Below are 26,604 nucleotides of genomic sequence, written 5' to 3'. Positions count from 1 at the left end.
CTTTGCTGTGTTTGCGGCCACAGATAATCACCAAAGATCGTTCAGATTAATAAAGATTGGGCGGGTTTTGAAAACTTAAATGTGCGAGGGTTCGCATTGGCATGTTAGGGGACGTAGACTTACCATAATCTCAAGGGGAACATCCACAGGGCACTGTGTTTTGTAGAGATATTACATCTATTAACTAAAACCAAATATATAACTTCAGGGGACATTTAATTAAACAGCAACAGACAAACATGTTCAGTTTCTTAAGTCACTTACATATGTTATTTGAAACTGTATTGTAAATTGAGCATAATATAATCATAGGTTGTAAAATCCTCATAAATTCATTATATATTCACAACAGAATATTAATATATTACACATATTCAATATTTATATATTTGCATGACTGTAGACAACCATAAAAACAAATACTGGGACTAGCAAGGATAGAAGATACATAGGACAAAGATATTTGATGGTACACACAGAAATGGCCCAAAGGGAACACTAACTTCCCTCCCAAGAATTGTATTCCGTTACTGTGTTTCCAGCAACAGTCTCATACAAAAGAACCAGAAGTGACTTTTTCAAGGTCATAAAAAAAAGAGAAAGACACAGCCAATCAAAGGGCACACATTCATGGACTTCAAAGGCAGCATTTATGGCATGCAGCGATTTCCTGAGCTGATATTATGGTTGACACCTTGTCCCAATACCAGTGTCCCTATCTCTGTAATGTTTCTTCCTATTAATAACTTTGGCTCAGTCTAATTTTCAGCGGCCAGGTGGCTAACGCGGGAACTGATATCTTCAAAGTCTGTAAAAATGGATAACTGAAATTAAGGAAGGAGTAGGATTTCGTTTGTGGGAGGTAGCTGTTTAGTGATACGGCTTTCTTATCCAGAACCATACATTCATCCCACATGCCAGTGAGTAACTCTTAGAGATAGATTTCTAAGGTCTCAATGCAGGGCTACTAAATCAGTCATTTAAATATTGAGGCTTGGATGCACTTAAATCACTTTGGGTGAGAACTTATTATAAATCATGTATGGAAGGATTAGGTGGTTTTTCCTGAAGTTTCAAACCTCGGCAACAGTTACCGCGACTTCTTGACTCCAAATTCTGAGGACCAGATATATTCTTCATGTCGACTGTTCAGAAAAATTACTTGAAGTAAATGCGATCCTTTAAGAGCCCGGCAGCAAAGAATGATGTTGGTGTGTATGCAGACACTATTATTACTGCAGTTAAGGGCGCACTTCTAGGATTCCTTAAGGCTACATTAAGTAAGCCGTAGTAAAAAACATTGTAGAGGCAGCGCCTCTTTAAAATGTGCCCTTAACTGCAGTAATAATAGCGTGGGTGGAGTTAGTTAGAAGGTTTGGAAAAAAAGACTACCACCGGTATGCAATGACTCCAATCAGGTCATCCATTCCCGTTCCCTTCTCTGGGGAAGTGGGCGGGATCCAGAAGGTTGACCCGCTCTGCCAGGAGTTCGGGAGTCCTCCAAAACATTCCGGAAGTCCTCCAAAACATTCCGGGAGAGAAAGTGAGTCTGTGTGTGTCATATCACGCTACTCACAACCCCTGTTCCCACAATGTTAAGTAACCAGAAATCTTGCTGGTTACCTACAGCAGTCCAAAGTTTAGGAAGTAATATAGAATGATTCATAAATCAATCAGTTCTCATGAGCCACAGGATACAGTCACAATAATCTGAATACAATGGCTCCACCATGACACTTGTACCATTCTATGATATTAATGACTTGCAGCTTACAAGCGTGCCTTAGTATTGTCTATGGTTTTCTTGGGATAGGACACATCTCAAACACATACAAGAATGCTATCCTATGAAGCAGCAATGCAATAACAATGGAGTTCTCTGAAATGTTTGTGATCACAGAAGGCATCAGAATGCAGAAGTACAAACAAAGGTAAATTACTTTTGTATCTATTGAAAAACAACTTCTAATGTGTAGGATTCTAATGTGTTTAAAGAATCCTATACATTTTCATGGATTTCACACTGTTGTATAGTCTGTACATGCCCAAAGTCTGCTATACAAATAACAAGCATGGCACTTTTCAATTAATACTTGATGCGGGCTTGACAAACTACTGTGTTGAATTCCCACTATGGTCTGTGTATTGAGATTTGGAACTCTGCAAAATCTGCAGGTCACCTACACAAAGTGGGCAAGGAGTGACGCTACAGAGGCATGAGCCACCTGCTACTAGTAGTGAAGTTATAGTATACTTGTCCACCTCCCCTCTGGGAAATCCTAAAGTTGGCAAGTATGAGTTAAAGGGCACATATTTGTTGTACTTAGTACCACCAACAAGGCAGCCAACAAAATACATTTAAACGAGTTTCTGTACTTGATAATCTCCAAGACACTTACATCTTGGGAAGAATTTCTAGTAATAATTCAAAATATCCTAGTTAGCTAGTAAAGATTCAGTGAAAGCGCATACAGGAGGAGAGACTAATGAATCTCTTCCAGAAAGGCTTTCATGAGAGAACGGATTCACTGTTCATTCCTTAGAAAGTCCTGTGAAATGACAGGTCGGGAATAGCAAACCATCTCCCATTCAATCATTTCTCAGAGCTGCCACATCATCTTATTATATGCCAAAACCAAACGTTTTTTCTCTGCAGAATGTATATATAGATGTCCTAATGAGTCAAAAAGCTTTATCTGCACCCAATTATTCCAAGTGTGCACATGTCACATTATCTCCTGCTACTTTTTTGATGGATGTAAAACGGGTGGGTTTTTCCACATGATCACCAAGTTGTTTTCAAACATTCTCCAGAAAGGACTTGAAAACATTCTCAGAATAATGACAACCACAAACAAACGACTATACAGGGTCCTAACTAAGACAGAATATTTTCTAAGTGAACCTGTTACCATGAATCAACGTGTTCAGGATGAGCAGTCCACCACAAATGCTTCTGCTTTGTTTGATTCTTTTTACTGTGTGGCAGATACTTACTAATTCCATTAACCATTTAAAGAAAGACGACAACTGATTCAAATGACCCATGCCACAGTGGCACTATAGAGGAATCGCTTCTAAAAAAAACCCCCCAAAAAACCACATGTTCCAGGATTACTATTGCAAATGACCAAGTTACCCCATTTACCATGGTGATCCTATGTCAATGTCATGTTTTAAAGCCCCCAACAAGAGTTTGTGTGGCATTGACAGTATGTCTCTAGACCTCGCACAAACAGGTGCCAATAAGGAGTGTGAGGTGGCATAGCTCAAACGTGTCAGTCCCCGACAGTGGGACAGAGCTGCCTAGTGCTGTAAAGCAGTAGGCTGCCTATTAAATATCCCCCCCATGGGACAAACATGTCCCTGGTGGGAGAGATCCCTAAAGTCGGGACAGTTCAGAGGTATGAGGTTGTTGCCCTAAGAGTGTTATTGAAAGTGCTGCAAATGCTTCAAAATTAGGGTTCAATGACCCTCTATCAATGCCCATTCTACGCTGAGAACTCTGTACTTGTAAGATGGCCTCTGGCCGACACATTTACAGTAAGTGTCCTTGCGGGCAGAGTGAGCTGTTACTAAAGCATTTGCTGAACTCAAATTGTCTGAGCCTTTATGGTGCGGTGAAAGCACCATCAGCCTGAAGCATTGTATTGGTGCCCATGAGTATATATTGTATTATGTTGCAGCATTCCTTGGTTGTCAGGACAAATACTTTTACCCAACAATCACAAATCATTTCCACCATCAAGGAATTTTCTTCGTTCTCAGAATATTCAACAAAAAGTCACCCACATTCAGAGCATCATGGCAGCTTCCTGCCAGAAAAGGCTGAAACCACAGAACTGACGAACAATTAAAACATAGATTATATTAAAACAACATATGTTTAAATTCCATTTTCATTAGTAAAACAATAGGGAAATCTGAACCATAACGGAGATCGTAAGCCCTGACTAACCTAGGGAACCCGCAAGCATTTATTTATCAGCCTATTTAATAGAAGAGGGGGAGGTGATCATGGTCTGTGTTGAGTACACATCAGCAGCAAACAGAAGACCACTTACTGGTCTCAATGAAAGGCTGCTAAACAAACAGAAAACAGGACAGATGGGACAATCATTATTCACCTCATTTAAAAAGTGAGCAAAGCTGAACTGCTAAATGATTAGCACAGGCAACCTTGATCTCACAAACACACTCACATTATCTCCTACACAATATAAATGTGGAATTAATGTCTAAAAAGCAAAACAAAACAAAATAGACAATCCGTCATAAAAAATACACAATTATGTGCGGTCAACCGGCCCAGATTTGCTCTCAAAGAGATGATTGAAAACTTTAGATTTGATACTGGCAGATGTGCCTCTAGATCAAAATGTTATTTTATTCAATTCCTTACTAAAGTAGACCCATTACCTACACACAGAGGTAACCATGTAATGAGCTGAACCAATTTCAATTTATCACTAGGAATTAGGGATACCACTAAGCATATGGCCAGATCTATAAGTGGTAGAGAATCAATATCTATTGCAATCCATACAGATATGATCACTGGCCTTTATGATAAACATGTTCACATATCCGATCGGCTTGTGAGAAGCCAATTAACTTACCAGTAGATTTTTGGCCTGTGCAAGGAAACCAGATCACCCGGTGTAAACCCTCACACACAGAGGAAGAACATACAATACCCACATGGATAGGTCCCTGGTCAGAATCCAACCCATGCACCAGTCTAGTGAGACAGCAATTATATCCACTCTGATGCTAATTAGAACATTTAACAAAATGCATTCCAAACATCAAAGTGCATTGTAACAACTACTTCCTGCTCAGCCCAAATAAGAATTTCAAAAATGCAGTAACAAGAAAGGATATCAGCATACATTAAAAAACAAAATTAGATTAATAGGATAGATATAAAGAAAGCAGTACCAAAAATATATTTTCATATATGTGATCCAACTTTTTCCCACTGTCATAATTTGTGAACAAGCATATAACTACTAAAAACTATAAAGCTCTGATCAAACAGCTGCTGGAGACACGGGGAGTGCATTTGAAGCAGCAAAAGAGAACAGGCGATGTGCATTGAGTTTTCTCTGCATGAGGCACCTTTAAGACCTGCTGCGGCAATTAGTGTAATTATATTGCTCACAAGTATGGAAATATGACATCCTGAAAGAATGCAAAACGCGCTGGGTGTATTCTTGCTGCCACCCTCTATGGTGACCAGGAGGCAGTATGTGGGGTCCGATTGCTGTACTTGATGTTAGACGTTCGTTCATTAACCCTCTGGCACCCACAAAGCTTAGAGCAGCAATGCCACCAACTGTGATGCATAAAGGGTTATCAGACACGGCCCACATCCCTAACGTTGGGAGGTATTGTCTTTCTTTCCTTCCCCTCCGAAAGCTTGAAGCATTGCACAGATGTCTGGTCTGTGTGAAAGCGTCTTCCCATCCACAATGAAGGAGAAAGTATGATTAGAAGCTGGGAAAAGAAAGTCTTTGACATGCTAATCATTTCTAAAAGTCCTAGACTTTTCCTGTTTTTTTGGTCAGCATTCAAGCCCACTTTGGCTCAAGGCTTGCTTCAAATTCATTTCAAAAGAGCCATTATCAGGTTTCTTTTGTGGTACATCAACAGGTCCTCAATGGAATAGAATTGTCTCTCTTCAACAAATGTCTTTATGCAGCTTAAAGCGTGTAATTTATGTGTTTTATGGAAAGGATTCTTTTGTATATTCTTTGAAATATGTATAGTCTCTTGTGGTTTAGCATTTTATACAAAAAGGTATATTGTACATCTCCTAAAAGAAGAATTATATTGGCTAACAGTCCTACACGCACAGGTGAATTTTAGTTATTTTTTTCTATAGGGGCTCCTCTAAGCATCCATTCACTCTGGCTTCCAATCACACATACATGGCTCTTATCATGTAAAACACGTACATTGGGTGCATTTTCCTATGATCACCATAGAGGTCTTAACATATAAATAGAAGACAAGTAAAATGATGGCAGTGGTCTGTTCATAGATTACATTTTTCATTCACTTATAATACATTCAGCTACTCTTTAAATACATAAATAATAAAATACATTGAGGGACATTTCTGAAAAGTGGTGCATAAAACATGGTGTATAAACTCGGTAACCAACCAATCAAATTTTTCTAGTAAATTTAGAAAATGAGAGCAAACTTTTTACAGTTTACACAACATTATTTTTGCATAGGTTTAACTGTGTATTTAATGCTATAAACAACATTAATGATTATTGTATTTTTACATTGGCTTAAAGTGTACCTGTCCCCCACACACAGTGGAAGCTGCAACCATATTCAGCCAATCAACTTCCTGCCTCAGTGATGCCACTTGTGCCAGAAAATTGATAGGTGCCATTTTCATGGCCATTAGTTTGGCCTACAAAATGGCTGCCTCCACTGTGTGGCTGGCAAGCACTGGATAAGCAATTTGTAATAGGGAAGATGGGAAATTTACCTCAAATGATCCTTGTCCTCTACCTCTTTTGAACTCTTTGCTGAAATTTGTAAAAAGTTTTAATACATGGTAGACATGTTTTCCGAGTATATACTCAGCACAAGACATCACAACATGAACAACTTGTGATTCACATTCCACTGGGGACAGAAATAGCTCCTGATAGAAGACAGGATGTGGCAGAAGGAAAAAATGTATTTTTACTTTGGAGCCCTTTGAGCAAACAGCATTGGTTCACAGGGTGCCTATACCTTTCATGGATTGATTCAATAGGCACAGAGTTTGAAATAAAGGCTCAGCACGGGTCGACAAGGGGCAAAGGCATGACTGCCCTCATTCAATGCAAAATAGCTCCCACTCCTCACACTTTGACAAAGAAACATTTGGAAGCTGCCCACACTGCTGGCTGGAAACGATTACACTGCTCCAATTGTGGGAATGTTCCTTTACACACTGAGGTAATAGGAACACTGCAGATAGCCGACACGCCGGCTTTTATGCCAATCTAAACATTTAAGGACACAACAAACTGTACAATGAAAACACTTCCATGTACCTCACTAGCACTTTATTTGTATAGCATTTATAAGATATGTAAATATCTATCTTTACATAACACATAAGCCTGGTAAACTGCTATAGAGATATTTTTAAATTCTTATTATAGTTTGAATGGGATTCTCCACTATCAAATCACTTCATTTTTTTTGTACACACCCTTCTGCAACTTTTATTAAACGTGTTATTAAAAGGGTTGTATATCATACTTGCCAACTTTTCCTCGTTGGCTTCAGGGAGACCCCAGGGGAGCAGGGCTTGACAAATTGCATCATTTTGGCCCAGCCCCCTAAAGGATTGTCACAATTTTGGTCAATTTACAGCAGGGGGCGGGGCTAAGATGACGCGATAATCGCATATTTTAGCCCCGCCCGACCACATTTCTGTCTCCATTACTGAAGGCACGTTGTCTTACCCGTCAGTCTTTGATTAAATCTTGGTCTCCATGAAAATGGCCACCTCCATAGGCATCAATACATGGACATAGGACACAATTTCTGAACAGTGTCATCATGTCACAGATGGCGAAGCCAACCACGTCTTGTACTGGCTCAGCATCAGGGAGAATGTCAGACTCTTCTGGGAGTGAGGGGGTTCACCCCTATTTCAGGGAGTCTCCCTTACATTCAGGGAGAGTTGGTAAGTATGTTGTATATATTAGGCATATCTTTGTGTTACCCCTCTGTGCTGGCTATAAGCAAAATCAGGGGGTTGTGTCTAGCACCTCTTTGTCTGCTCTGTCATATTTCCCCAAGTTGTTGTATTGTGAGAGGATTATTACACCACAATTAGATTGACAGAAGATTTCCTGGAGAAGATAAAAGCATTACAAGGAAGAGAAGGCTGACAACAGCACCTCTTCTAAATTGTAAGCTCTGGAAACAGATTTATCATAGATCATCATACAAAATGAAGTCATTTATTCATTCATTCCTTAACAAATATAATGGAAAAAGAAAAAAATATAGGGTAATAGTGTCTTTACTAGGACAGGTTACATCCTCAAATCAGTGACTTGTGACTAATTATTTTTTCAAAAATGTGACAGAGCATCATTCTACAGATCTATTCTTGACAACCTATGAAATATAATACAGATAATTAATCCTATTTTATACAATATTAGCAAAATACATTGGGGGAAATTTAATTGGCCGCGTTACTGCCGAAAGTAACACGGCCTGCCTACTATTACCGATATTACGGTAAGAGTGTGTTTAATTACTGTTAATACGATATTTTCAGTGCCGGCTTTTTGCTCGCAGCAAAGCAAGGTTAAAATTACCATATTAACGGCAGTACATTTATCGCGGCGCTATTCTGGAGATTTGAATTCCCCCATTAAGTTTATTAAACATTTACGGTAAGTAACGGATGATATAAGTCACCAAGCCGGTAATCTAGGCAAAAAGTTTTGCAGATAAAACAAATTTCTTTTTCAGGCTACAAGTTCCTACTGTTAAAAATATACAGTGAGTATCACATGGACAAGTTATCTCTGGCATTTAAATGACTGGTGTATGCATTTATTACATCCACAGCAGCAGTACTATGTACCTCTGCCCATCACCATATTACCGGAGCCAGAACGTGACCTCCAGGGACTTGCAGCATGAGACCAATGACCGCACACTCAGATTTAGATGCTGAATGGTCACAATGGTCAAAGCTTCAAATATTCTTAATATTCACAGACATGAAGATAAGAGAAGGGAAAACAGGTTTGGGTTTTGTTTTCTAGACATGAAACATAAATGGGGATGGTTTCGTTTAGAAAAAAATGAAAAGCACTCAGGAAACTCCCATTTTTTTGGTTTCTTTCAGTCATTTTACAAAGATAAATGTGTTTTGTATTGTTTTGTTTATTTTGGGACGGGTTTTAAAAAATAAATAAGAACATTTAAAAAAAAAAAAAAGTCTCTATATCATACTTGCCAACTTTTGGAAACATAATTCCAGGTGATTCCGGGCAGGGGGCGTGGTTGGAAAGTGGGAGGGGAGCGGCGAATTGCGACATTTTGGCCCTGCCCGCGCGACAAAATTGCAGTTTTGTCGCAGGGGGTGGGGCCAAAATGCATTTCGAGGAGCAAGTTGCGGTATGCGGGATACTTGCCTGCTCTCCCGGGAGTTCGGGAGACCTACCCCGTATGCGATATATATATATATATATATACATACATATACATACATATATACACATACATATATATACATACATACATACACATATATACACACACACACACACACACACACACACACACACACACATACAGACACACTTCTTTTCTGAGCAAAACAGTGAGCTTGTGTAATTAGCCCTAAGGCTTCACTGTCACAGTGGAGATTGGCATCCCAGACAGCTTTTGATCCATTTTAGAGACTGTTAGTATAAGTGGTGTGCTACCTTTTGTAAGAGGAAAATACACTATTCTACAATTCCAATTTACTTTCATTTTTAGATGAATATTCGGTACATCATATATGTAAGCTTGGCCGGATACCAAGCGTATTTTCCCATAGTATCCGAACATTTCCTATTAGCACAGAAGTTTTCAGGCCATTTGTATGAATCTTATTGTGTACAACTATTACTGGCACCATAAAAAGAAATCTATTAGCCCTGAAAAAGGAAAACAACAAGTATAAAATTCACTTGAGTAATCTATATTATTTCCAGAGTAAACAATGTAAAAGTTGGTCTGGAAACAAATTACATTGAGTCATGTAAAAGTTCAATATTTAAATAAAGATTGTGTATGTTATTTGTACCAGCGGGCATTCGTTGGTAGACCATATACCACGATCTGCTTTGTGCCTACTGCTTGATGCCCCAGGCACGGATTGGGAAACGGGATGAGTTGGCCAAGGTTACAAGGCAATTATCTCTGCTTAATACAGTCACGGTGACAGGCTGTGCTGAAAACAGGACCAGAGAAAGATTTTATTGTACAAAACAAATGTTTTGGGGATTTCTCATGACTATTTTTTCCAGCGTTGGTCAGAAAAGATTAACCCCTGATGGTAAAATTGTGGCCAACCGTAATCGACAATGACGTGAACAGAGAGAACTTACAGTTATTTATAAGGGATAAATCATAACTGCAGTGTAAACATGTTATATCAAATGAATCCATTGATAAGTTTAGCTAAAGTGTAAAATGTGAAAGACAGAAAGTCTGTTGTATGTGTGTATTTAATGACTCTGCACATCCCAGTGTAAGAAGATAACCATGTCACCTGTAGCAGCTTCAAAGGGCTCTTGCTGTGAGATATATCCTGACACAAGTTAGTTTTTGGACTCCTGAATAGACTTTGTGGGGCAGGTCACAGCTGGACATCCTAGCAGCCCAAGGCAGCATTTCAAAGGCCTATACATGTATATAGAAATATGAGCTTCAAAAGGAAAATGTCTTCATAATTCATATTTTGGGAAATCCGGGTGGCACTCCATACTGAGGAGCAGAAATCACACCAGGGTTGTGAATGACAGGTACGGGTGGTATCCGGGAACAGCTAAAATCATATCTTTGGAAAAGGTATGTCACATTGTCAAAATGTCATCATGTTTGGCATCAAAAGATGGACAAAGTCATAAGGGAGTATTAATAATAAAATTGGGTCTCTGTGATGCTCCACATAAAAGTTAGGTCACATGGTAGAATTGAGTAGTAAATCAGACAACACGCAAATGGTGATTGAAAAAGTGTCACAGGCCACAGCCCCAGGGGGTAGAAAGAGGTGTGGAAGGGTCTTTAAAAGGCTGAGACCAGGTACAGCAAATTGTCAGACTTTTTAGGAAATCAATTCACATTGATAAACTGCCCATCTTTCTTGTCAATTTCCCATGGCACAGAGTATACAATTCATATACGTGACACTTCGAAGGTAACCCTGTTTATTTTAAACTATTTTGCTTGTGTATGTTATGTTAATCTAATAATTGTTTTTTACATCTGTATGCCCTGTACTTTTGTATATTAAATCTATAATTTAATATGTTGCGTCCTTGATACTCTAACAAATCCATTAGCCTGTTAAGAAGAAATAGCTCGACAAAGTTAACCCTGAATGTCAGTGTGTGATTTGTTGATACATTTGATTAACAAGCTTAGTGTGTGCTTGTATTTACATTTGTGTAACAGTCTGGAGATGTGAAGCGTTAACCCTTTGTTCGCTGGTGTGAGTCTTGCTAGTCTGTGAGCAGCTAGAAGCCTTGTGTGCCAGTGTGGGACAGTATATTGGGGTCCTATTGCCCATATTCAATAGGTGGTGGCAAACCTGAAGTGTGAGCACTGTTTGGGGCAATTCAGTAGGTCTATAACCTGTGTGATAGATACAGAGAGACTGAAGGCTGGAATCGTGTGACCTCATACAGCAAATCACTCCAAAGTCACGGCAACTGGGAGCGTGTTCGTGATAGACAACATTGAAGTTTGTCCTTCCTGAAGATTGTTTGTTAATCAGGTAATTCAGTCAAACAATTGTAATACAGCAACATGTACCGTACCCTAAAACGGTCATGTGTGGTGCAGCAATCATTGTTTCCAAACTGATCTGTACACAATCACATTTTCCAAAAGAATACTCATGTTAACCCCATCGTGACCCCTGCAAAGCCATCAAACATAAGCAGCAACAAATCCTCTAAAACTAGCCAACAATTGTTCATTAAAAAATATATCTTAATCCTCACCGTGACAAAATCCATACTGGTGCCAATCTTACAGTATTACTTACAAATGGTCGTTTGTGGTTACCATAGCAACCTCCGTCATCACTAATAATGACAATAGCCTTTTTAAACCTCCCAAATATGTATTTTCAGAAACAAGTACTTAAAAAAAAAAAAAAAAAAAAGGAGAAAGGCAGCAGATAGAAGAATCGTGAATTATAGAAGAGGTGACTATTGCGTTTAAGAGGATGAATAAATATGCAGCTCAGCAACAAACTTAGAGAGTCAAGTAGAGATTGAACACATCTAGCTAAAGGGACCCAAATGCACCCGAACAAACCATGCTGCGATGCAAGTGCATTTTTCTTTACTGCAAGGAAAATATATCCTGCTTGTGCATGTAGCACGGAGTGGAGCAACTTTATTACACCACAGAGCTCTAGAGTTTATCTAGGAAGAACCCCGCTCCCAAATCTAAAGCTGTCTGCACATGTTAAATTGGTGCAACATGGTTTTGCCTAGGTGCAAAGTAGCACCTTCTTTATTTACTCCTGACTCTAAAAGCGACAGACACTTAGCCGTCAAACTGCAAAAGTGCTGCACAGTATATGGCACATTGTGTAACACTACAAAAAAAAGCATTAAAATGTGTTTCTGTGATTTCAAGGGTATTACTTATGGACAAAGGAGCCATTAACCTCTGCTGCTTGCAGGACAGTAATTATGTAGCTGCAGAATGCCAAGAAACAGACATTTTTAAGTGTGGCAATAGACATGAGCAAGACGGTCAAACCCAATAGCAAGGCAGGAGTCTCCAAGTCCTAATATAGTCAGTGTCTAATATATACACCAATCTAATTACACATATACAGGGTAAGGCTGGGTACACACTACAGTGTTTCCAGCCAATTATCGGGCCAATCACCCGATAAACGACCGTTCGGCCCAGCATCACATTAGTGTGTACACTTAAGACAATGAACGAGAGTCATTCCGAAGCACTGACCATTGTTTGCTTTGATTGTTCAACAGAACTATAAATCTCGTTCCGCAATGGATCCACATCCTTCCAATTCTGCATAGTGTATGCACTCATGAGCAGGATCCCCAAAGAGTTTACAGAGTCATGATCTTGTCCTCCAACGGTTATGACACAGCACAGATCTGAGGGTCAATCTTTTAACACATGTATAGTGTGTACACATCATGCTGATCATGATTTCTTTTTCTAGTAGTTCGCAAAATCATTCTAGAGAACACATTGGTCGGCAAATTCTTTAGTGTGCACCCAGCCTTAGAGAGAGGATTCCACTTCATTTGTTTTATCTTTCCCCATGTTACCTCCTGCAGTTCAGCAGAAGATAAACAAAGGGCTCAAAGGAATTTATTTAGGAAACGCGAGGGATATTATTTACAAACTCATCATAAGTAACTGGTCTGCACCAACACAGCTGAATAACATTAAATATACAGTACAGTATAAAGTAAATATAGCAGTAGTGTATAAATACAGAGATAGGCAGCCTGTGGTTCTTCAGCTGCTGTAGAACTACATGTGTCAGCATGCCTGGTCAGAGAGCGGCCACAGCTTGATTACTGCGCGCTTAAACAGCCCATACAGCATCCTAGAGGGAATATGTCCACGGCTATGTGTTAATGTATTCCCTACTCACATACGAAGGGTATTAGAAGTCACTGAGGAGTTTCATGGTCGTATTAAGGTACCTCGCCAGAGTCTGACAACTCTCAGGTGATTTCTAATATCTATGATAATTCACAGTAGTGGGTGAGTTCTTCCTTAGACACACTGGAGTGCAGACACTGATTATAAGCACTGACATAAGAATACACCATTTATACAGATGTTATTTATAGGAGTTTATCCATATATTAGCATTACTTGTTATATAAAAAGTAGATACCAGAACCTGAAACAATGATGCTCAGCAGCCACCTGTGTCTGGGGACAACATTTAGACTTCTGAAAAGCCCCCACACTACTAAATTAGGCTGCATTTATTATTTCACCGCTAAACAGATTAGCACACCTCAGACATCTGCCCATGTTTCCCCAGCAGTGCTTTAGGAATGCACACAAGCAGGACTCAGTTTGGGATAAATAAAGAGGCCCATTCATTCCCAGCATTGCTTGTGGCACCAACCAGCACAGGCTCATCTGTGACGAAAACGACCTGGTGGCTGGGTCAGCCTAATAAAGACACATGGAACAGTCGGGATTTTGAGCAAGATTTTGGACGTATGCAAGCTGGTCCTTTTTATCTTACAGTTTCTATGGTAACCAATGCCACCTGTAGGATCATTTTTAAAGCTAAGGAAAAGCTCAGAAATGTCTTAAAACAGATGTTAAAAGCGAACACATTAAAGCAGGAGTGCACAGCCGTTTTCAGTCACATTGGGAGATTGTACTCATATCAATGAGCAGCAATAAAACTTAACTTGCTTAAACATGCAAGCTATGGAGATTTTATTACAGGGAAAAAAAGAGGAACCTCTTCGCTGTTACAGCATAGCTCTCAGCATTGTTAAAAAGTCCCCATAGAGACAAACATGTATGCACCACAGTGAAGCCACTAGGAGGCGTGGCCACCTCATAAGGTGGGTGTGGTGACATCACTTAAGGAGCCAGCCATACCCCTCCTCTTTTACCCATGCCCTCACGCCTCCCCTCTGTCTCAACACGTGCCCTCCCTGTCTACCCAGAGAGCACCCTATCTCCCCACAACCATTGACCCCGATTACTCAGTCAGAAGAGTTTGACTATTATTAAATCCACTGTCTTGTAAAAATTCCATATAAAATTAGTAAGCAAAACAAACTTTTTTTCCATGTTAAGCTGATCTCAGTGTGAAAGGTCTTTTAATCTTTCAGTGGGTAGTAGGATTCAGTATCTGATCTCAATGAATGTCTAACTGAAATCTTCCAGTGGAATAATGCCAGTTAGTGGAATAATGCCATGGCCAGTCAACTGGCTTTGAACGTTGGGGCTCCCAGCTGATGAACTCTGATAGCGTGCAAAATTTTGGCACGATGCATTGTGACTGTTAAATACAAAAACATCAGGTGTCAGCCAGAATCAACTCTGCATTCACCCACATGCAGAAAATAGATCAGTTAATGACGATCATTCTTCCTCAACATCTTTCCAACAGTCCATGCCTCCCTGCATTCACGTCAGGACTATCCCTGTGTGGCCCACGTGGAGTAAATGCGCCATTAGCAGTTGGTACATTTTGCCAGCCCTGACACCTGCTTCCATTCTCTGAGCAGTTTGCCTGGTTTCACCCATGCTGTTATTTTGCAATCCTTTCATTACCATTATCTGCTAGTTGGGAACAATATCAGGCTCATATGTATGAATGTGACAATGGAACAAACAAAAACAAATGAAATATTCATGGAGGAAGCACATTTTCTGATTTTTGCTGTACCCATTTTCTATACACACTGGAAGCAGTCATTTGTGGTGTTTGCTGTCACAGAGATGTCACTACTTCCTTGTGAATTGATAGGCTGAGTACTGTGTGAAGGTGATGGGTACACTTTAAACTGTGCCGTGTTTTATTCTTTAGTTAAGTATATTAAAATGCTACCAATCACACAAATGCCAAAACTTGTGTAAAGCAGGACTGGACACCCTGCAGCTCTCCAGTTGTTGTGAAACTACAAGTCCCAATATACCCTACCTGTTATCGGTTGGCTATCAGCTGACAAAGCATGCTGGGGCTTGTAGTCTCACAGCACCTGAAGAGCCACAGATAGTACAGGCCAGTGTAGATTGCTGGTTAGTAGATACATGGGTCACAGAAATGGGAGAGATGATGGCCACCACTACGGTTGACATTTGCAGATGGCACCTACATTTTGGGTTCATTTCAGACAGACTGCAGCTGGTGCATCTTATCCCCAATGACACACAGATGGATAAGTGGCTAGCGTGTGTGAAAGCTCCTTCGACAGACTGCAGAATACTATCACATTCTTTCAGTTATGATATAATTTATGTTAAATGCCAGGTAAAATGACAGAATGTTTTCAAATAAGGGTGACAATGTAAAGTAGACTTTAAGAAAATCAACAGGTAACATGCAACCAGGGCCGGATTAAGGGGGGGGGGGCACAGGGTCCCCCTCTCTAAGAAAGCCTCCCCTGTCTGCCATCGGCTGATCGGATCACCTGATGATCCGATACATCTCCTGCTGGTGCAGCTGTGGCTGCCCCGCTGACGCATGCGCACACGAAAAAAAAACAAACACCTTGTCAGCGGGCCAGATGTGCAGCAGCACCGCGGCTGCTGTACATTCTAAAATGGGCGAAAGGGAGCTGCTGCGCATGGCTTCCTAGGTGAGAGTCACACTTTCCCTGGCCAATCTTAGTTTGTAATAATAGTTCATTTAAATATATCATGTACAATTTATTTTAATTTAAAGAGGTTATGAAGAGAATAGGAATAGGTATGTTATAGAAGAATCCCCTATTTTATTAATCATTATGAAAGTATTACTGAAGCCAGCCACTTATATTAAAGGTTGAATTAGATTTCAGTACATACACACACATTATATATAAAAAATTAAAGCTTTAATATGAGAGACAGGCTTTGATAATCACTTTAGTAATAATTAATAAAATAGAGGATCCTATAGCATATCTGTATGTGTGTGTGTGTATACATATATATATATATATATATATTATACACACACACACACACACACACACACAAGTTAACCCGTGCATGATACTCATGCATTATAGTCAAATCAAGCTACTTAAGGTGTTAAAAAGGTTCTTGTCATGCATTTGGTCCTAGCCCAGGAGTCCTCAGGGGAAGAGCGTTACTTCCCGACGTAAGCGCCCTTTTTTAACGTGGTTTTGTCCACATGTCACCACCTCATCATTCTTCTCCATCACCTCATCCTTCATTTTCATCACATCTATCCAGATGTCTATCCAGACACAGGGATCTCTCTCAGCGGTCCTGAGTATCACACTCCTCTCACTCTGTCAACCCGGCAACCACCAACCACTCCCCACTGTCACCCCCGGCAACCACTAACCACTCCCAACTGTCACTTCTCCTTCAAGAAATATATAGATATATATATTTTTTAAATCTTTATAAATACTTTTAACAATTAACAAATTAAAAACATCTTAGTATACCAAATTTCAGCCCTTTCTGAATTTTTTTTCCACACACACTAAGAATTTAGTAGTGTATAACTCCGCCCAGCAGGTGGCGCTGCAGCTTGGTTTTATTTTTTCACACACACACACACACAGACTAACACACACCACTAGGCATTTATATTATAGATATATATACATATATATATATATATATATATATATATATATATATATATATATATATATATATATATATATATGATGTACAGTATCGTTGCTAGTTTCCATGTGCGGTATCGTTGCTAGTTTCCATGTGCGGTATCAATGGTAGTTTCCATGTGCGGTATCAATGGTAGCTTCCATGTGCGGTATCAATGGTGTTTTTTATGTGCGGTATCAATGGTGTTTTTCATGTGCGGTATCAATGGTGTTTTTCATGTGCGGTATCATTGCTAGTTTTAGCGTGCGGTATCATTGCTAGTTTTAGCGTGCGGTATCATTGCTAGTTTTAGCGTGCGGTATCAATGGTATTTTTAATGTGCAATATCATTGCTAGTTTTAATGTGTGGTGTCAATACCCATTTTAATGTGGTGTTTTGATGATTGTTTTAATGTGCAGTATTTTAGTTTGTGGAAGCAAAGATTTTTCTTATGCAGACAACCTAAGCGAGCCCTCTGGGAGAGCTGTAAGTGTCATACTGTGGGCTGTAGGTGATGTAATGCAGGATGTGTCACTATGCCCTTCATTTTAGATCTTAGGGGCCCCCCCTGTCTTAAGTGCCCTGGGCCCCCCAAAGCCTTAATCCAGCTCTGCATGCAACACTATCCCAATAGTACAGTGTAGGACGTACATAAAGATCTGAAAGTGTTTTTTCTTTAAGTTTCCACTGGTTCATATTTTGTGCCATGAGGGCTTATTATTTTTCCAGAATATGGGAACTTCTGATAAGGAAAGGTTTTAGGGTGAATGCTTGGTGCATAGTTAATACAGAGGCTACATAAAGAAGAATGCAAAAGGCTCATTCAAACCAGCACTGAATTTTCTGCATTCCGTATGGAACATGACATGAGAAAGCTGCTCTAAAAATACTGCAGGCACAGAGAATATTGACCCCACTGCCTACACAGGTCTGCTATTAACATATTTAAAAGTGTAATTGGTAGCTCTGAGCAAAACACCAGAAAACTGTTCAGGCAGCAGGAGAAAACCCATTTATCAGAATGAGCATCGGACTGAAGTTTGTGAAAGAAGCGGTCTAAGAGGCTGAGATAGAAGCGATGATTTTGGGGCTCCTCCAATACAAGTCCATTACAAGCAACTGGAACAATTCTTTCCTATAATTCTAATCCACAATGAGAACTTCAATATCTTTTGTTAGAATACAGACAATCAAGTGCACAGATAAGAGCAAAATCACTGCATTCAAGTCATGGACAATTTGAGAGCATTTGCTTATGTTTTACATACTATTCTTTAACCACTGACTTCATTGTGCAAACATTCTCCTCATCCCTGACTATGACAGAATCATTAACCGGCTGGGTGCCACGAGCTTCAGGTAAACAATACTGTACATTGCTGACATTTGTCACTCTTACAATGTTACAGAGGTTTTTCCATCAAACCAAACACACTATTAAATCCACAAGTCAGTTTATTGAAGAGGTCATCTGAAACAGAATAGAAAATTCACACGGTGGCTAAGTAGTTAGCACTCCTGCCTTACAGCACTGGGGTCATGAGTTCAATTCCCGACCATGAACTTATCCGTTAGGAGTTTGTATATTCTCCCCGTGTTTGTATGGGTTTCCTCCGGGTGCTCCGGTTTCCTCCAACACTCCAAAAACATACTAGTAGGTTAATTGGCTGCTAAATATGTGTGTGTGTGTGTGTGTGTGTGTGTGTGTGTATGTTAGGGAATTTAGACTGTAAGCCCCAATGGGGCAGGGACTGATGTGAGCGAGTTCTCTGTACAGCGCTGCGGAATTAGTGAAGCTATATAAATAAATATTGATGATACATAGAATTAAAGTCCATGTTGGAAGTGTCTATTAATCATGCTTCCCACCATTGGGGGGGGGGGGGGGGGAGGGGGCATGATGAGGAATGTTGCGCAATGCAAGGCGGGAGGCTATGATGAGGACATGAATAGAGTCATCTATCCCTACATCCGCCCAGTTCAATAGTGCAGTGTGTGGGAAGACTCCCAAATTTCGGGGAGTCTCCAGACATTCTGGGAGAGCAGGCAAGTGCTATTAATATCTTTAAAATCAACATTTATCATGTCTATAATCTCAGCCTTTTCTCTGGAAGCTGCCATGATGACTGCTATTGCGTGACTTGTATTTTGCAGCAGCTATACAGACTGGTGGATTGCATAAACACAGATCAAGTTCTTGTAGGAAAACTTTCTCGGAAAGGCAGCATGCAGGGGATATATTACACTATAATATGGACAGTAATTAGACAATTCAGATAAAGTTACAAGGTATGACAAGTCAATGGTAAACATAGCCAGTATTTCATATAAATATATAACAAAGGCTGTGCATTACGGAACTTAATAGTGTACATGAAATAACTAGTTCTATATATATCCTTCTTCACAGCAAGATGAAATGTTAGGAGTGAGATGCGTCTCTAACTAATGAAGCAAACAGTGCTTGACAACTAGGCAGATTTGCAAAGTGTGGATTAGTGGATTCATGCACAGGAGTAGGGGCAGTTATGTCACAGCATTCCGCATCCCAGCCTTGGCATGCCGATGGCAGCTAGAGATGGCTGCACTATAGATCACCTCTGTGCCCAACCCTCCCAATAGTCATTCAAAAATAAATATTTGTGAAGGCAGTAGGAAGTTACAGCGTAGTAACGAGAAGGGTCATTACACCACGGACAGGGTTGTTTGGAAGATCTACTGGAATATCATCTCAGTTCAGCTGCTGGACCCCATAAGTTCAACTGTCAGTGCTGTTGCCATCTCTGCACCTCGTCTGGTGATCTCTGCGGCCTCACTGAGGATAGCAGCTGCTGTCACAACTTCTGTGAACAAGTGTCCTGGCTCTGTGTCCTGCAGCGAAGACGATGCCAAAGACAAATACCGCGCATACAGCTACTCCGAGCTGGCAGATAACCACAAGAGTGCCCATGCAGCACAAGATCAAAAGCCTTCTCCAGAACCAGAAAAGGAAGGATGTTCAGTTAAGATAAATGGTGAAGAACAGTTATGGTTGCCAGCAGCTGATTGGTTTAAATATTTCTACAATGACTGGTTCATGCTGTAGTTTGGGTACTAAATGCTGACACAGGAAATGTCAGCAGTTAGCTAAATCCCAACACTTCAGTTCCGGGGACCGGTTGAAAATGTCAACAGTGTGACTGTAAATATTAAATGGCCAATAGCGGCAGGTCCGGAGGCCCAGGTGTAATCATAAATATACTTTCTCCAACAAAGCCATTCTGATCCTTGGCAGTATTCTATAAATCATGCTTCCCGCCCAGGGTGTCTTTGGTAAAACAAACAATAGCTGAACATAAAGTTTACCCATGAAAACATATTTACAATAAGCTCATGGTAATAAAGCAAGAGTCCAAGATCAGAGTTCAACATCAATATCATATGTTAAAGTCTCAAATGGGGGCTTGAGACAGGGGTAAGGGGGGGGGGGCTAAGAGGCCAGATACCCATCTGCAGGTGATCATTTTTCTATAGTAAGTTCCATCTACAGTTGGCCTCGTGTCTGCCAATCAACATTGGGAACTCACTGTATCACACATAGTATAGGCAGTGGAATGCATGGGGGGCGCACCAGGTCTGGAATGTGCATGGGGTAAGAGAATGGGGCAAGAGACAGACCAGGTAAGTGCAGAGCAGGACAGTAAGGTGAGCAGTGCATGGATGGGAGAAACAGAGCTAGGAATTGCCTGGGGAAGAATAAGTGGAGCATGTCTTCATAAATCTCTCTCTTGGAAGAAGCAAAATATTTGCAAATATGTATATAAAACTGTTTTGTGGTTAGACATGTGCTTTTAAGTGCATAACTAAGAACTTTCAGAACTGAAGCTGTAAAACATGTGGCCATTATATTTTTTGCTGAAGCATGCGTGCCTCAGACTGGAAAAGGTTGAGAACCCTTGCTATAGAAGCAACATAAACTATTTCACAGCCAATTTAAACACAATATTGATAAGGCCAGATAAGAGCACCATTGTAGGATAGAAGGCAAACAGGATAAGGCCTATTATTGTTGAATATCATGTACCCACGGTGCTTTACTTTAATACACCATATAATTAAAACTGCAAACTTGGTTGGTTAAAGGAGCTAAAACTGGCAATGCATAATATCTATGCTTTCATTATCTTAAGTACCATATTGAAAAGTCAAAGTGTTTTGACACTACAAGTCCCTTTACCCTTGGTGACAGAAACATAGACTCTCGAACCTGGACCTACTGCATGTTTTGTAGATTTTCTCCCAGGAGCTCGGGTGAATTATTACCACAATAATATGTATCATATTGGTTGAATCAGTGATGAATCCAATTCTGTTTCTAATACCACTTTCATACTGCCGCCCCGGCAATATCCCGGGTTGTTAACCCGGGATATTGCCGGGGCACAGGGCAGTATAGATCAGAAGATTCCCGGGTCGGGCGGGTTCATACTGCACCTGCCCGACCCGGGTTTTAGAAAAAAAAAGTGTAAAAAAAGATTTTAATTAAAAAAAAATACATAACAAATGTTTACTTAACTTATTTTCAGCCAGCGGTGTCTCCGGTGCGTTGCCGGCTGTCAGGGGGGCCTCTGGGTACTAAAATGACGTAATTTCTAATGGACTAAAAATGACGTCATTTTAGTACCCAGAGGTCCCCCTGACAGCCGGCAACGCACCGGAGACACCGCTGGCTGAAAATAAGTTAAGTAAACATTTGTTATGTATTTTTTATTAATTAAAAACTTTTTTTTTTACTTCCACATTTTTTTTTTTTACAGTATGAATGGTGAGACCCGGAAATTACACGGGTTGCACCATTCATACTGCAGGCGAGCGGGGTCCCACACGGGAATTACCCCTCGCAAAATCCCGGGTCTAAGTCCCGGGATTTTGTGGTTGGACTATTCATACTGCACCAAGACCCGGGTTTTTCAGCGTGCCTCTGCAAAAACCCGGGTTTTTGGTGCAGTATGAATGGGGTATAAGAGATCCTCATAACCTGTACAACTGGGGTTCCACCATTTGTCTATCACAGGTTTAAGAAACAATATTATTATTAATGTTTATTTATATAGCGCCACTAAATTCTGCAGTACCTTGTCGTATGTAGATGAAAAAGGGGATTATAGAAGCAGATTCATTTAGCCCAAGGTGCCAGAGGAACCTCGCACCACATACCTCCAAGAGATGTAGCCGACAAGAATCTTCACTCACTTTTGCTCGCACCTTATAGAGGCACAAGCAAAAATGAGCAATATTTTCTTTACCATAATAACGGTATTCACAGGAACACAACATGCAACGTTCCCACAGGACCCAGCATACAGTGGTGTAGAGAAAGTAATATGGAGCAGGAATATGCAATTAATTAAATGATGAACGGTCCTCTTTAAGTCATATTATAAACACCCTAGTGTCTGATATCAACATTGTTTGCAATAGTTTTTAGTCAACATGTATATTTATAGATTATAGGGGGGGGGGGCATATGGAGGGATATTTGACAGAGTAAAAAATGTGCCATATATTATAAATATACTATGGCTTTAAATTTATCCAGGCAGTTATACGATTTTGAACACAGAGAGGATAAAACGAATATATATATATATATATATATATATATATATATATTATATATATATATATATTATGTTCCAGCTTCCTACTAATGCAATTAGTACTCTGCCCATTGTTTACTGATTGGGGGATGAAGCATACACTGTGGTGGGTATTACCTCATGATGGTGAATAGAGGGCCCCATCACAGTTTTTATATGGGGCCCAAACATTTTTAGCTACACCTCTACATTAAGTCCCTAACTAGGGTATTAAATTGCATCACCAATTAACAAGCAACAATCAGCTCCACAAAAAAAAAAAAAAACATACCCCCACGCCATCAAACAATGCTATACATACTAATTTGAGAATGTACACAAAACATTAGAGAACATTAAATGCTATGGGGCGGGGGGGGTGGGAATAAAAAAAACAAGCACGCTATTGGTGATGGGGAATGATTACACTGAACCAGTAGCTTAATACGATTCTAAAACTGTACTTCAACAAGCACTGCTTTAGAACAAACAACTGTCATGGCAATATCGCATCTAAAAACCCTAGACAGGCGACTTATGACCTTGTCAAGGTCTCTGCAACATTACATTTTTTTGGATGATATTTTTTCTTCTGCACTTCCAGTTAAATATACATTTGTTTTGTATCCAGTAATAGATTTTTGGAGGAAATGCATGACGTGATCTGAATTTCAGTGGCCAAAATCAGCTATGTATATTAACATTACCTCTGATTAATAATTGTGAAAAACACTTAAGCACCATTTAGTTAACACATGTGTATTCTACATTTCCTTTGTTCAGCAGCAAAACGGAAATAAAATCTATTTTTCTGCCAATATATGACAAGGCCTGTTCTCAATTAAAATTTCAGAGCTATGTTCTGTAAAAGTCTCTGATGATAAAACAATTAAGCTGAAAATCTGGCGTTCTATTGCGGCACATTCAACAAGATGACTGTGCTACCTCTATATAACGCCAGCTAAAACACTGAGGTGAATGCACAAGTGGCATTATAAAGAGTGTGACATAATGGAATTAATACTTTTTTATGCACTTATGAGCAAACGGTATACATGGTGGTAAGCAAGGAAGGCACTATAAAGGGGGTTGGTATAAAGAGGGAGCACTATATTATTAAGTAAGGATATTATGATGATTATGAGGACTGATTAAATATCTGTCTGGACATGAGGCTTGCAGCGGCAGCCTGCAGCAGATTAGTCACAAGTGATTTTCATGTAAGCAGCCCAAGACTGAGATTTGAAAAATAAATAAAAAAAATCCATGCAGGTGTTCATATAAATATCATCACCAGTGTATCCCATCCCCTATTCTGAGCATGCTTTACACCCAACATGACATATACAAAGTAGGGACATATTTTGTGTTTGTACAGCAACCATGTAAAGAAAACAATGTCCAATATATACACACTCACTTAATAGAATGTTTATTACAAGGCTGATGCACAATTATCTGCCCTCAATAGTCTGATATAATAAAGGGTGCAAAGAGCATGTGCTATATATATATATATATATATATATATATATATATATATATATATATATATATATATATATCCAACTTATTAAAACAGCAAAATATGTGCTAACATTTTGTAAGTCAGAAATTAAAAAAAATAAAATACATAAAGTATTAATAACATTCATATAGGTCAAAAGCATAGAGCATATGTTCTAGGATGAGAATGCATAAGGGTTTGAAATGTATACCTATTTATTGATCATGGTGTGAAAATCGCAAGGCTAATGCAATGAATACTATAACTAGGATCCATATGATTGACAGGTATCACTTTCCTGACATACATACTTTATTATTGAAAATTAATTCGACTGACACATAAAAGCAAGTGTGAAATAAATAATATATAGTGCATTAATAATAATAGCCATTATATTCTGTTACATTATTATGGGAGATAGATTTGTTAAAAAAAAAAAAGACACTGCTCCAATGAACATCATTAGATTTCAATTACTAGCTAGCGCTATCTGACAGCTCCTGGTCACATACCTAGAGGATTAAGCTTATAAACTGTCTGATGATCAGCATTACAAGCACGGCACAGCTAACCTTACAAGTGACAAATGGATGCTGCAATTAAGATGTATAAAGTAGTAACACTCTTTGCTCCCAGGTCACCATACTAGAAGCACTGAATAATTATAGAACATTGGCTGTCAGAATCAGCTACTCCATGGTGTTTAATATACAATAAGCTTTCAAAGATCTTTTTCCTAATGTGTTTTTTTATTTTTTACTGGGGATAACTAAGATGCTCTCCAGCAGTTTTCAATGCCAGGAAATGCTGTGACATTTCCAGTTTATACATAAAATAAAGGTATTACAATTTGTGGTATATGCATTATAGGCAGCTTGCCCTTAAAGTGTATATAGAACAGACCTAGGTAACCTGTGACTCTCCAGCCGTTGTGGAACTACAAGTCTCAGAAAGATCTGCCCGCTTGAAAGCCACAGGTTGCCCTCCGCTCGCTTACACTAGCAGATGATCTAAGGAAGGGCTCAGCTTACCATACACCCGCACCCAGCCCTGCTGCTGGCACACTGACTCCATGAGGATCCGGTCCAGCATCCCCCCAGCGCCTCCTCCTCCGCAGGGAGAGTCCAGGTCCTCGGGGAGGGAGTCCCGGTCCTGGAAGCCGTGGTACAGGGAGTCTCCCCCCGGAGACAGATCCATCATGTGCATAGCTGCAGGCCCGAGCTCAGCTCCTCTCCCCGGGGAGAGGGGTCCAGGGTGCCGCTCTCTGGCAGAGGATGTTACCGTGCTCCCGGTACGGCCGAGCCTGGCATGGACAGGCGGGTGACACGGGGTACACCGGGCGGCACAGTCCCTACTGCTCGCCTCTAACGGGTCACTGGGGGGGACCAAACGCTGGTTAATATGACCTCCGGTAGGGGGGGGGGGGGGGCACACGTCACCGAGCCGCCCTGGGCCAGGTCCCGTTACAGCAGCAGAGTCCTCGTTGTCAAGGTAACCGCGCTGCACGGTACAGCGGCTCTCCGGCTGCGAGACCGGCGGCGATTGAAACTCACAGCGGCATCCCTGGGAGATAGACAGGAACGGCCGTCCGCCTATCCGCTGGAGGGGGCGGGGCCGCAGGCTGGGAACGCGTGGAACAATTGGGATACGGGAGCACCTATCTCATCGATAGGGATTGGGATCACGTCCTGGAGGGTCCACCTGGTGGCCTCTATCGCCCATGGCATCTCCCTGACAGCATGGTCTAAGTACAGTGACAGTGTGACCTCTCCTGGGCAGACACGTTCTAAGGAGTCAGTTAAGGGTTCATACTGAAAATTTAACAAAAAATAGAGTGCAAAAATATTTACCTGACACGTTTTTTTTTTTTTTTAAACGTGTAAAAATAAAATAAAAAAACGGGCAGCACCCAAAAATTAAATGCCAGTTCATCTTCCTAATTTAACATCACAACCAGTGATGAAACTACCATTGGGGGAGCAGGTGCAGTGCATCGGGTCCATGGAGATAATGGGGCCTGCTCCACGACACACGCAGAGGGTTGGAACTAGCGAGCTGTGGGCCCCGGTTCCCTCCCCCCTTCTTCCTTATATCAAGGCCAGCGGCGGATCCAGGGGGGGGGCTTGCTGCCGGTGGCTGCACACTATGTGCAGGTCCGCTCGGCAGTGACAGGCAGGGGCAGTGTGCTGTCCGGTTGCTCTGATTGTGTTTAAAACACAGTCAGAGCAGCTGGGCAGCACATTGTCCCTGCCTGTCACTGCCGAGCGGACCTGCCCATAGTGGGCAGCCGCCGGCAGCCTCAGAAGTCAGAAAGGGGGCATGGCCTAAATCGCTAGTTCCGCCTCTGATCACAACAAACTCTTAGCACTAATTTAAAATCT

General features: G+C 40.5%; 1 protein-coding gene across 2 annotated transcripts in view; it reads right to left on the bottom strand.

Moving 5' to 3' along the window:
• The window catches only part of RASAL2 (RAS protein activator like 2), a 210,693-nt gene extending 184,867 nt beyond the window's left edge, over positions 1–25,826 (bottom strand). For both annotated transcript variants that reach the window (XM_075182214.1, XM_075182215.1), the window contains exon 1: positions 25,255–25,826. In XM_075182214.1, the coding sequence (XP_075038315.1) occupies positions 25,255–25,429 (175 nt within the window). In that variant the 5' untranslated portion in view covers positions 25,430–25,826. The remainder of the gene's footprint in view (positions 1–25,254) is intronic.
• Between the last annotated feature and the right edge of the window lie 778 nt (positions 25,827–26,604).

This window comes from Mixophyes fleayi, chromosome 8 (genome assembly GCF_038048845.1).
Source record: "Mixophyes fleayi isolate aMixFle1 chromosome 8, aMixFle1.hap1, whole genome shotgun sequence".
Taxonomy (NCBI): domain Eukaryota; kingdom Metazoa; phylum Chordata; class Amphibia; order Anura; family Limnodynastidae; genus Mixophyes; species Mixophyes fleayi.
Note: the sequence above shows the minus strand (reverse complement) of the source record. Positions and strands in the feature narration are given on the sequence as shown.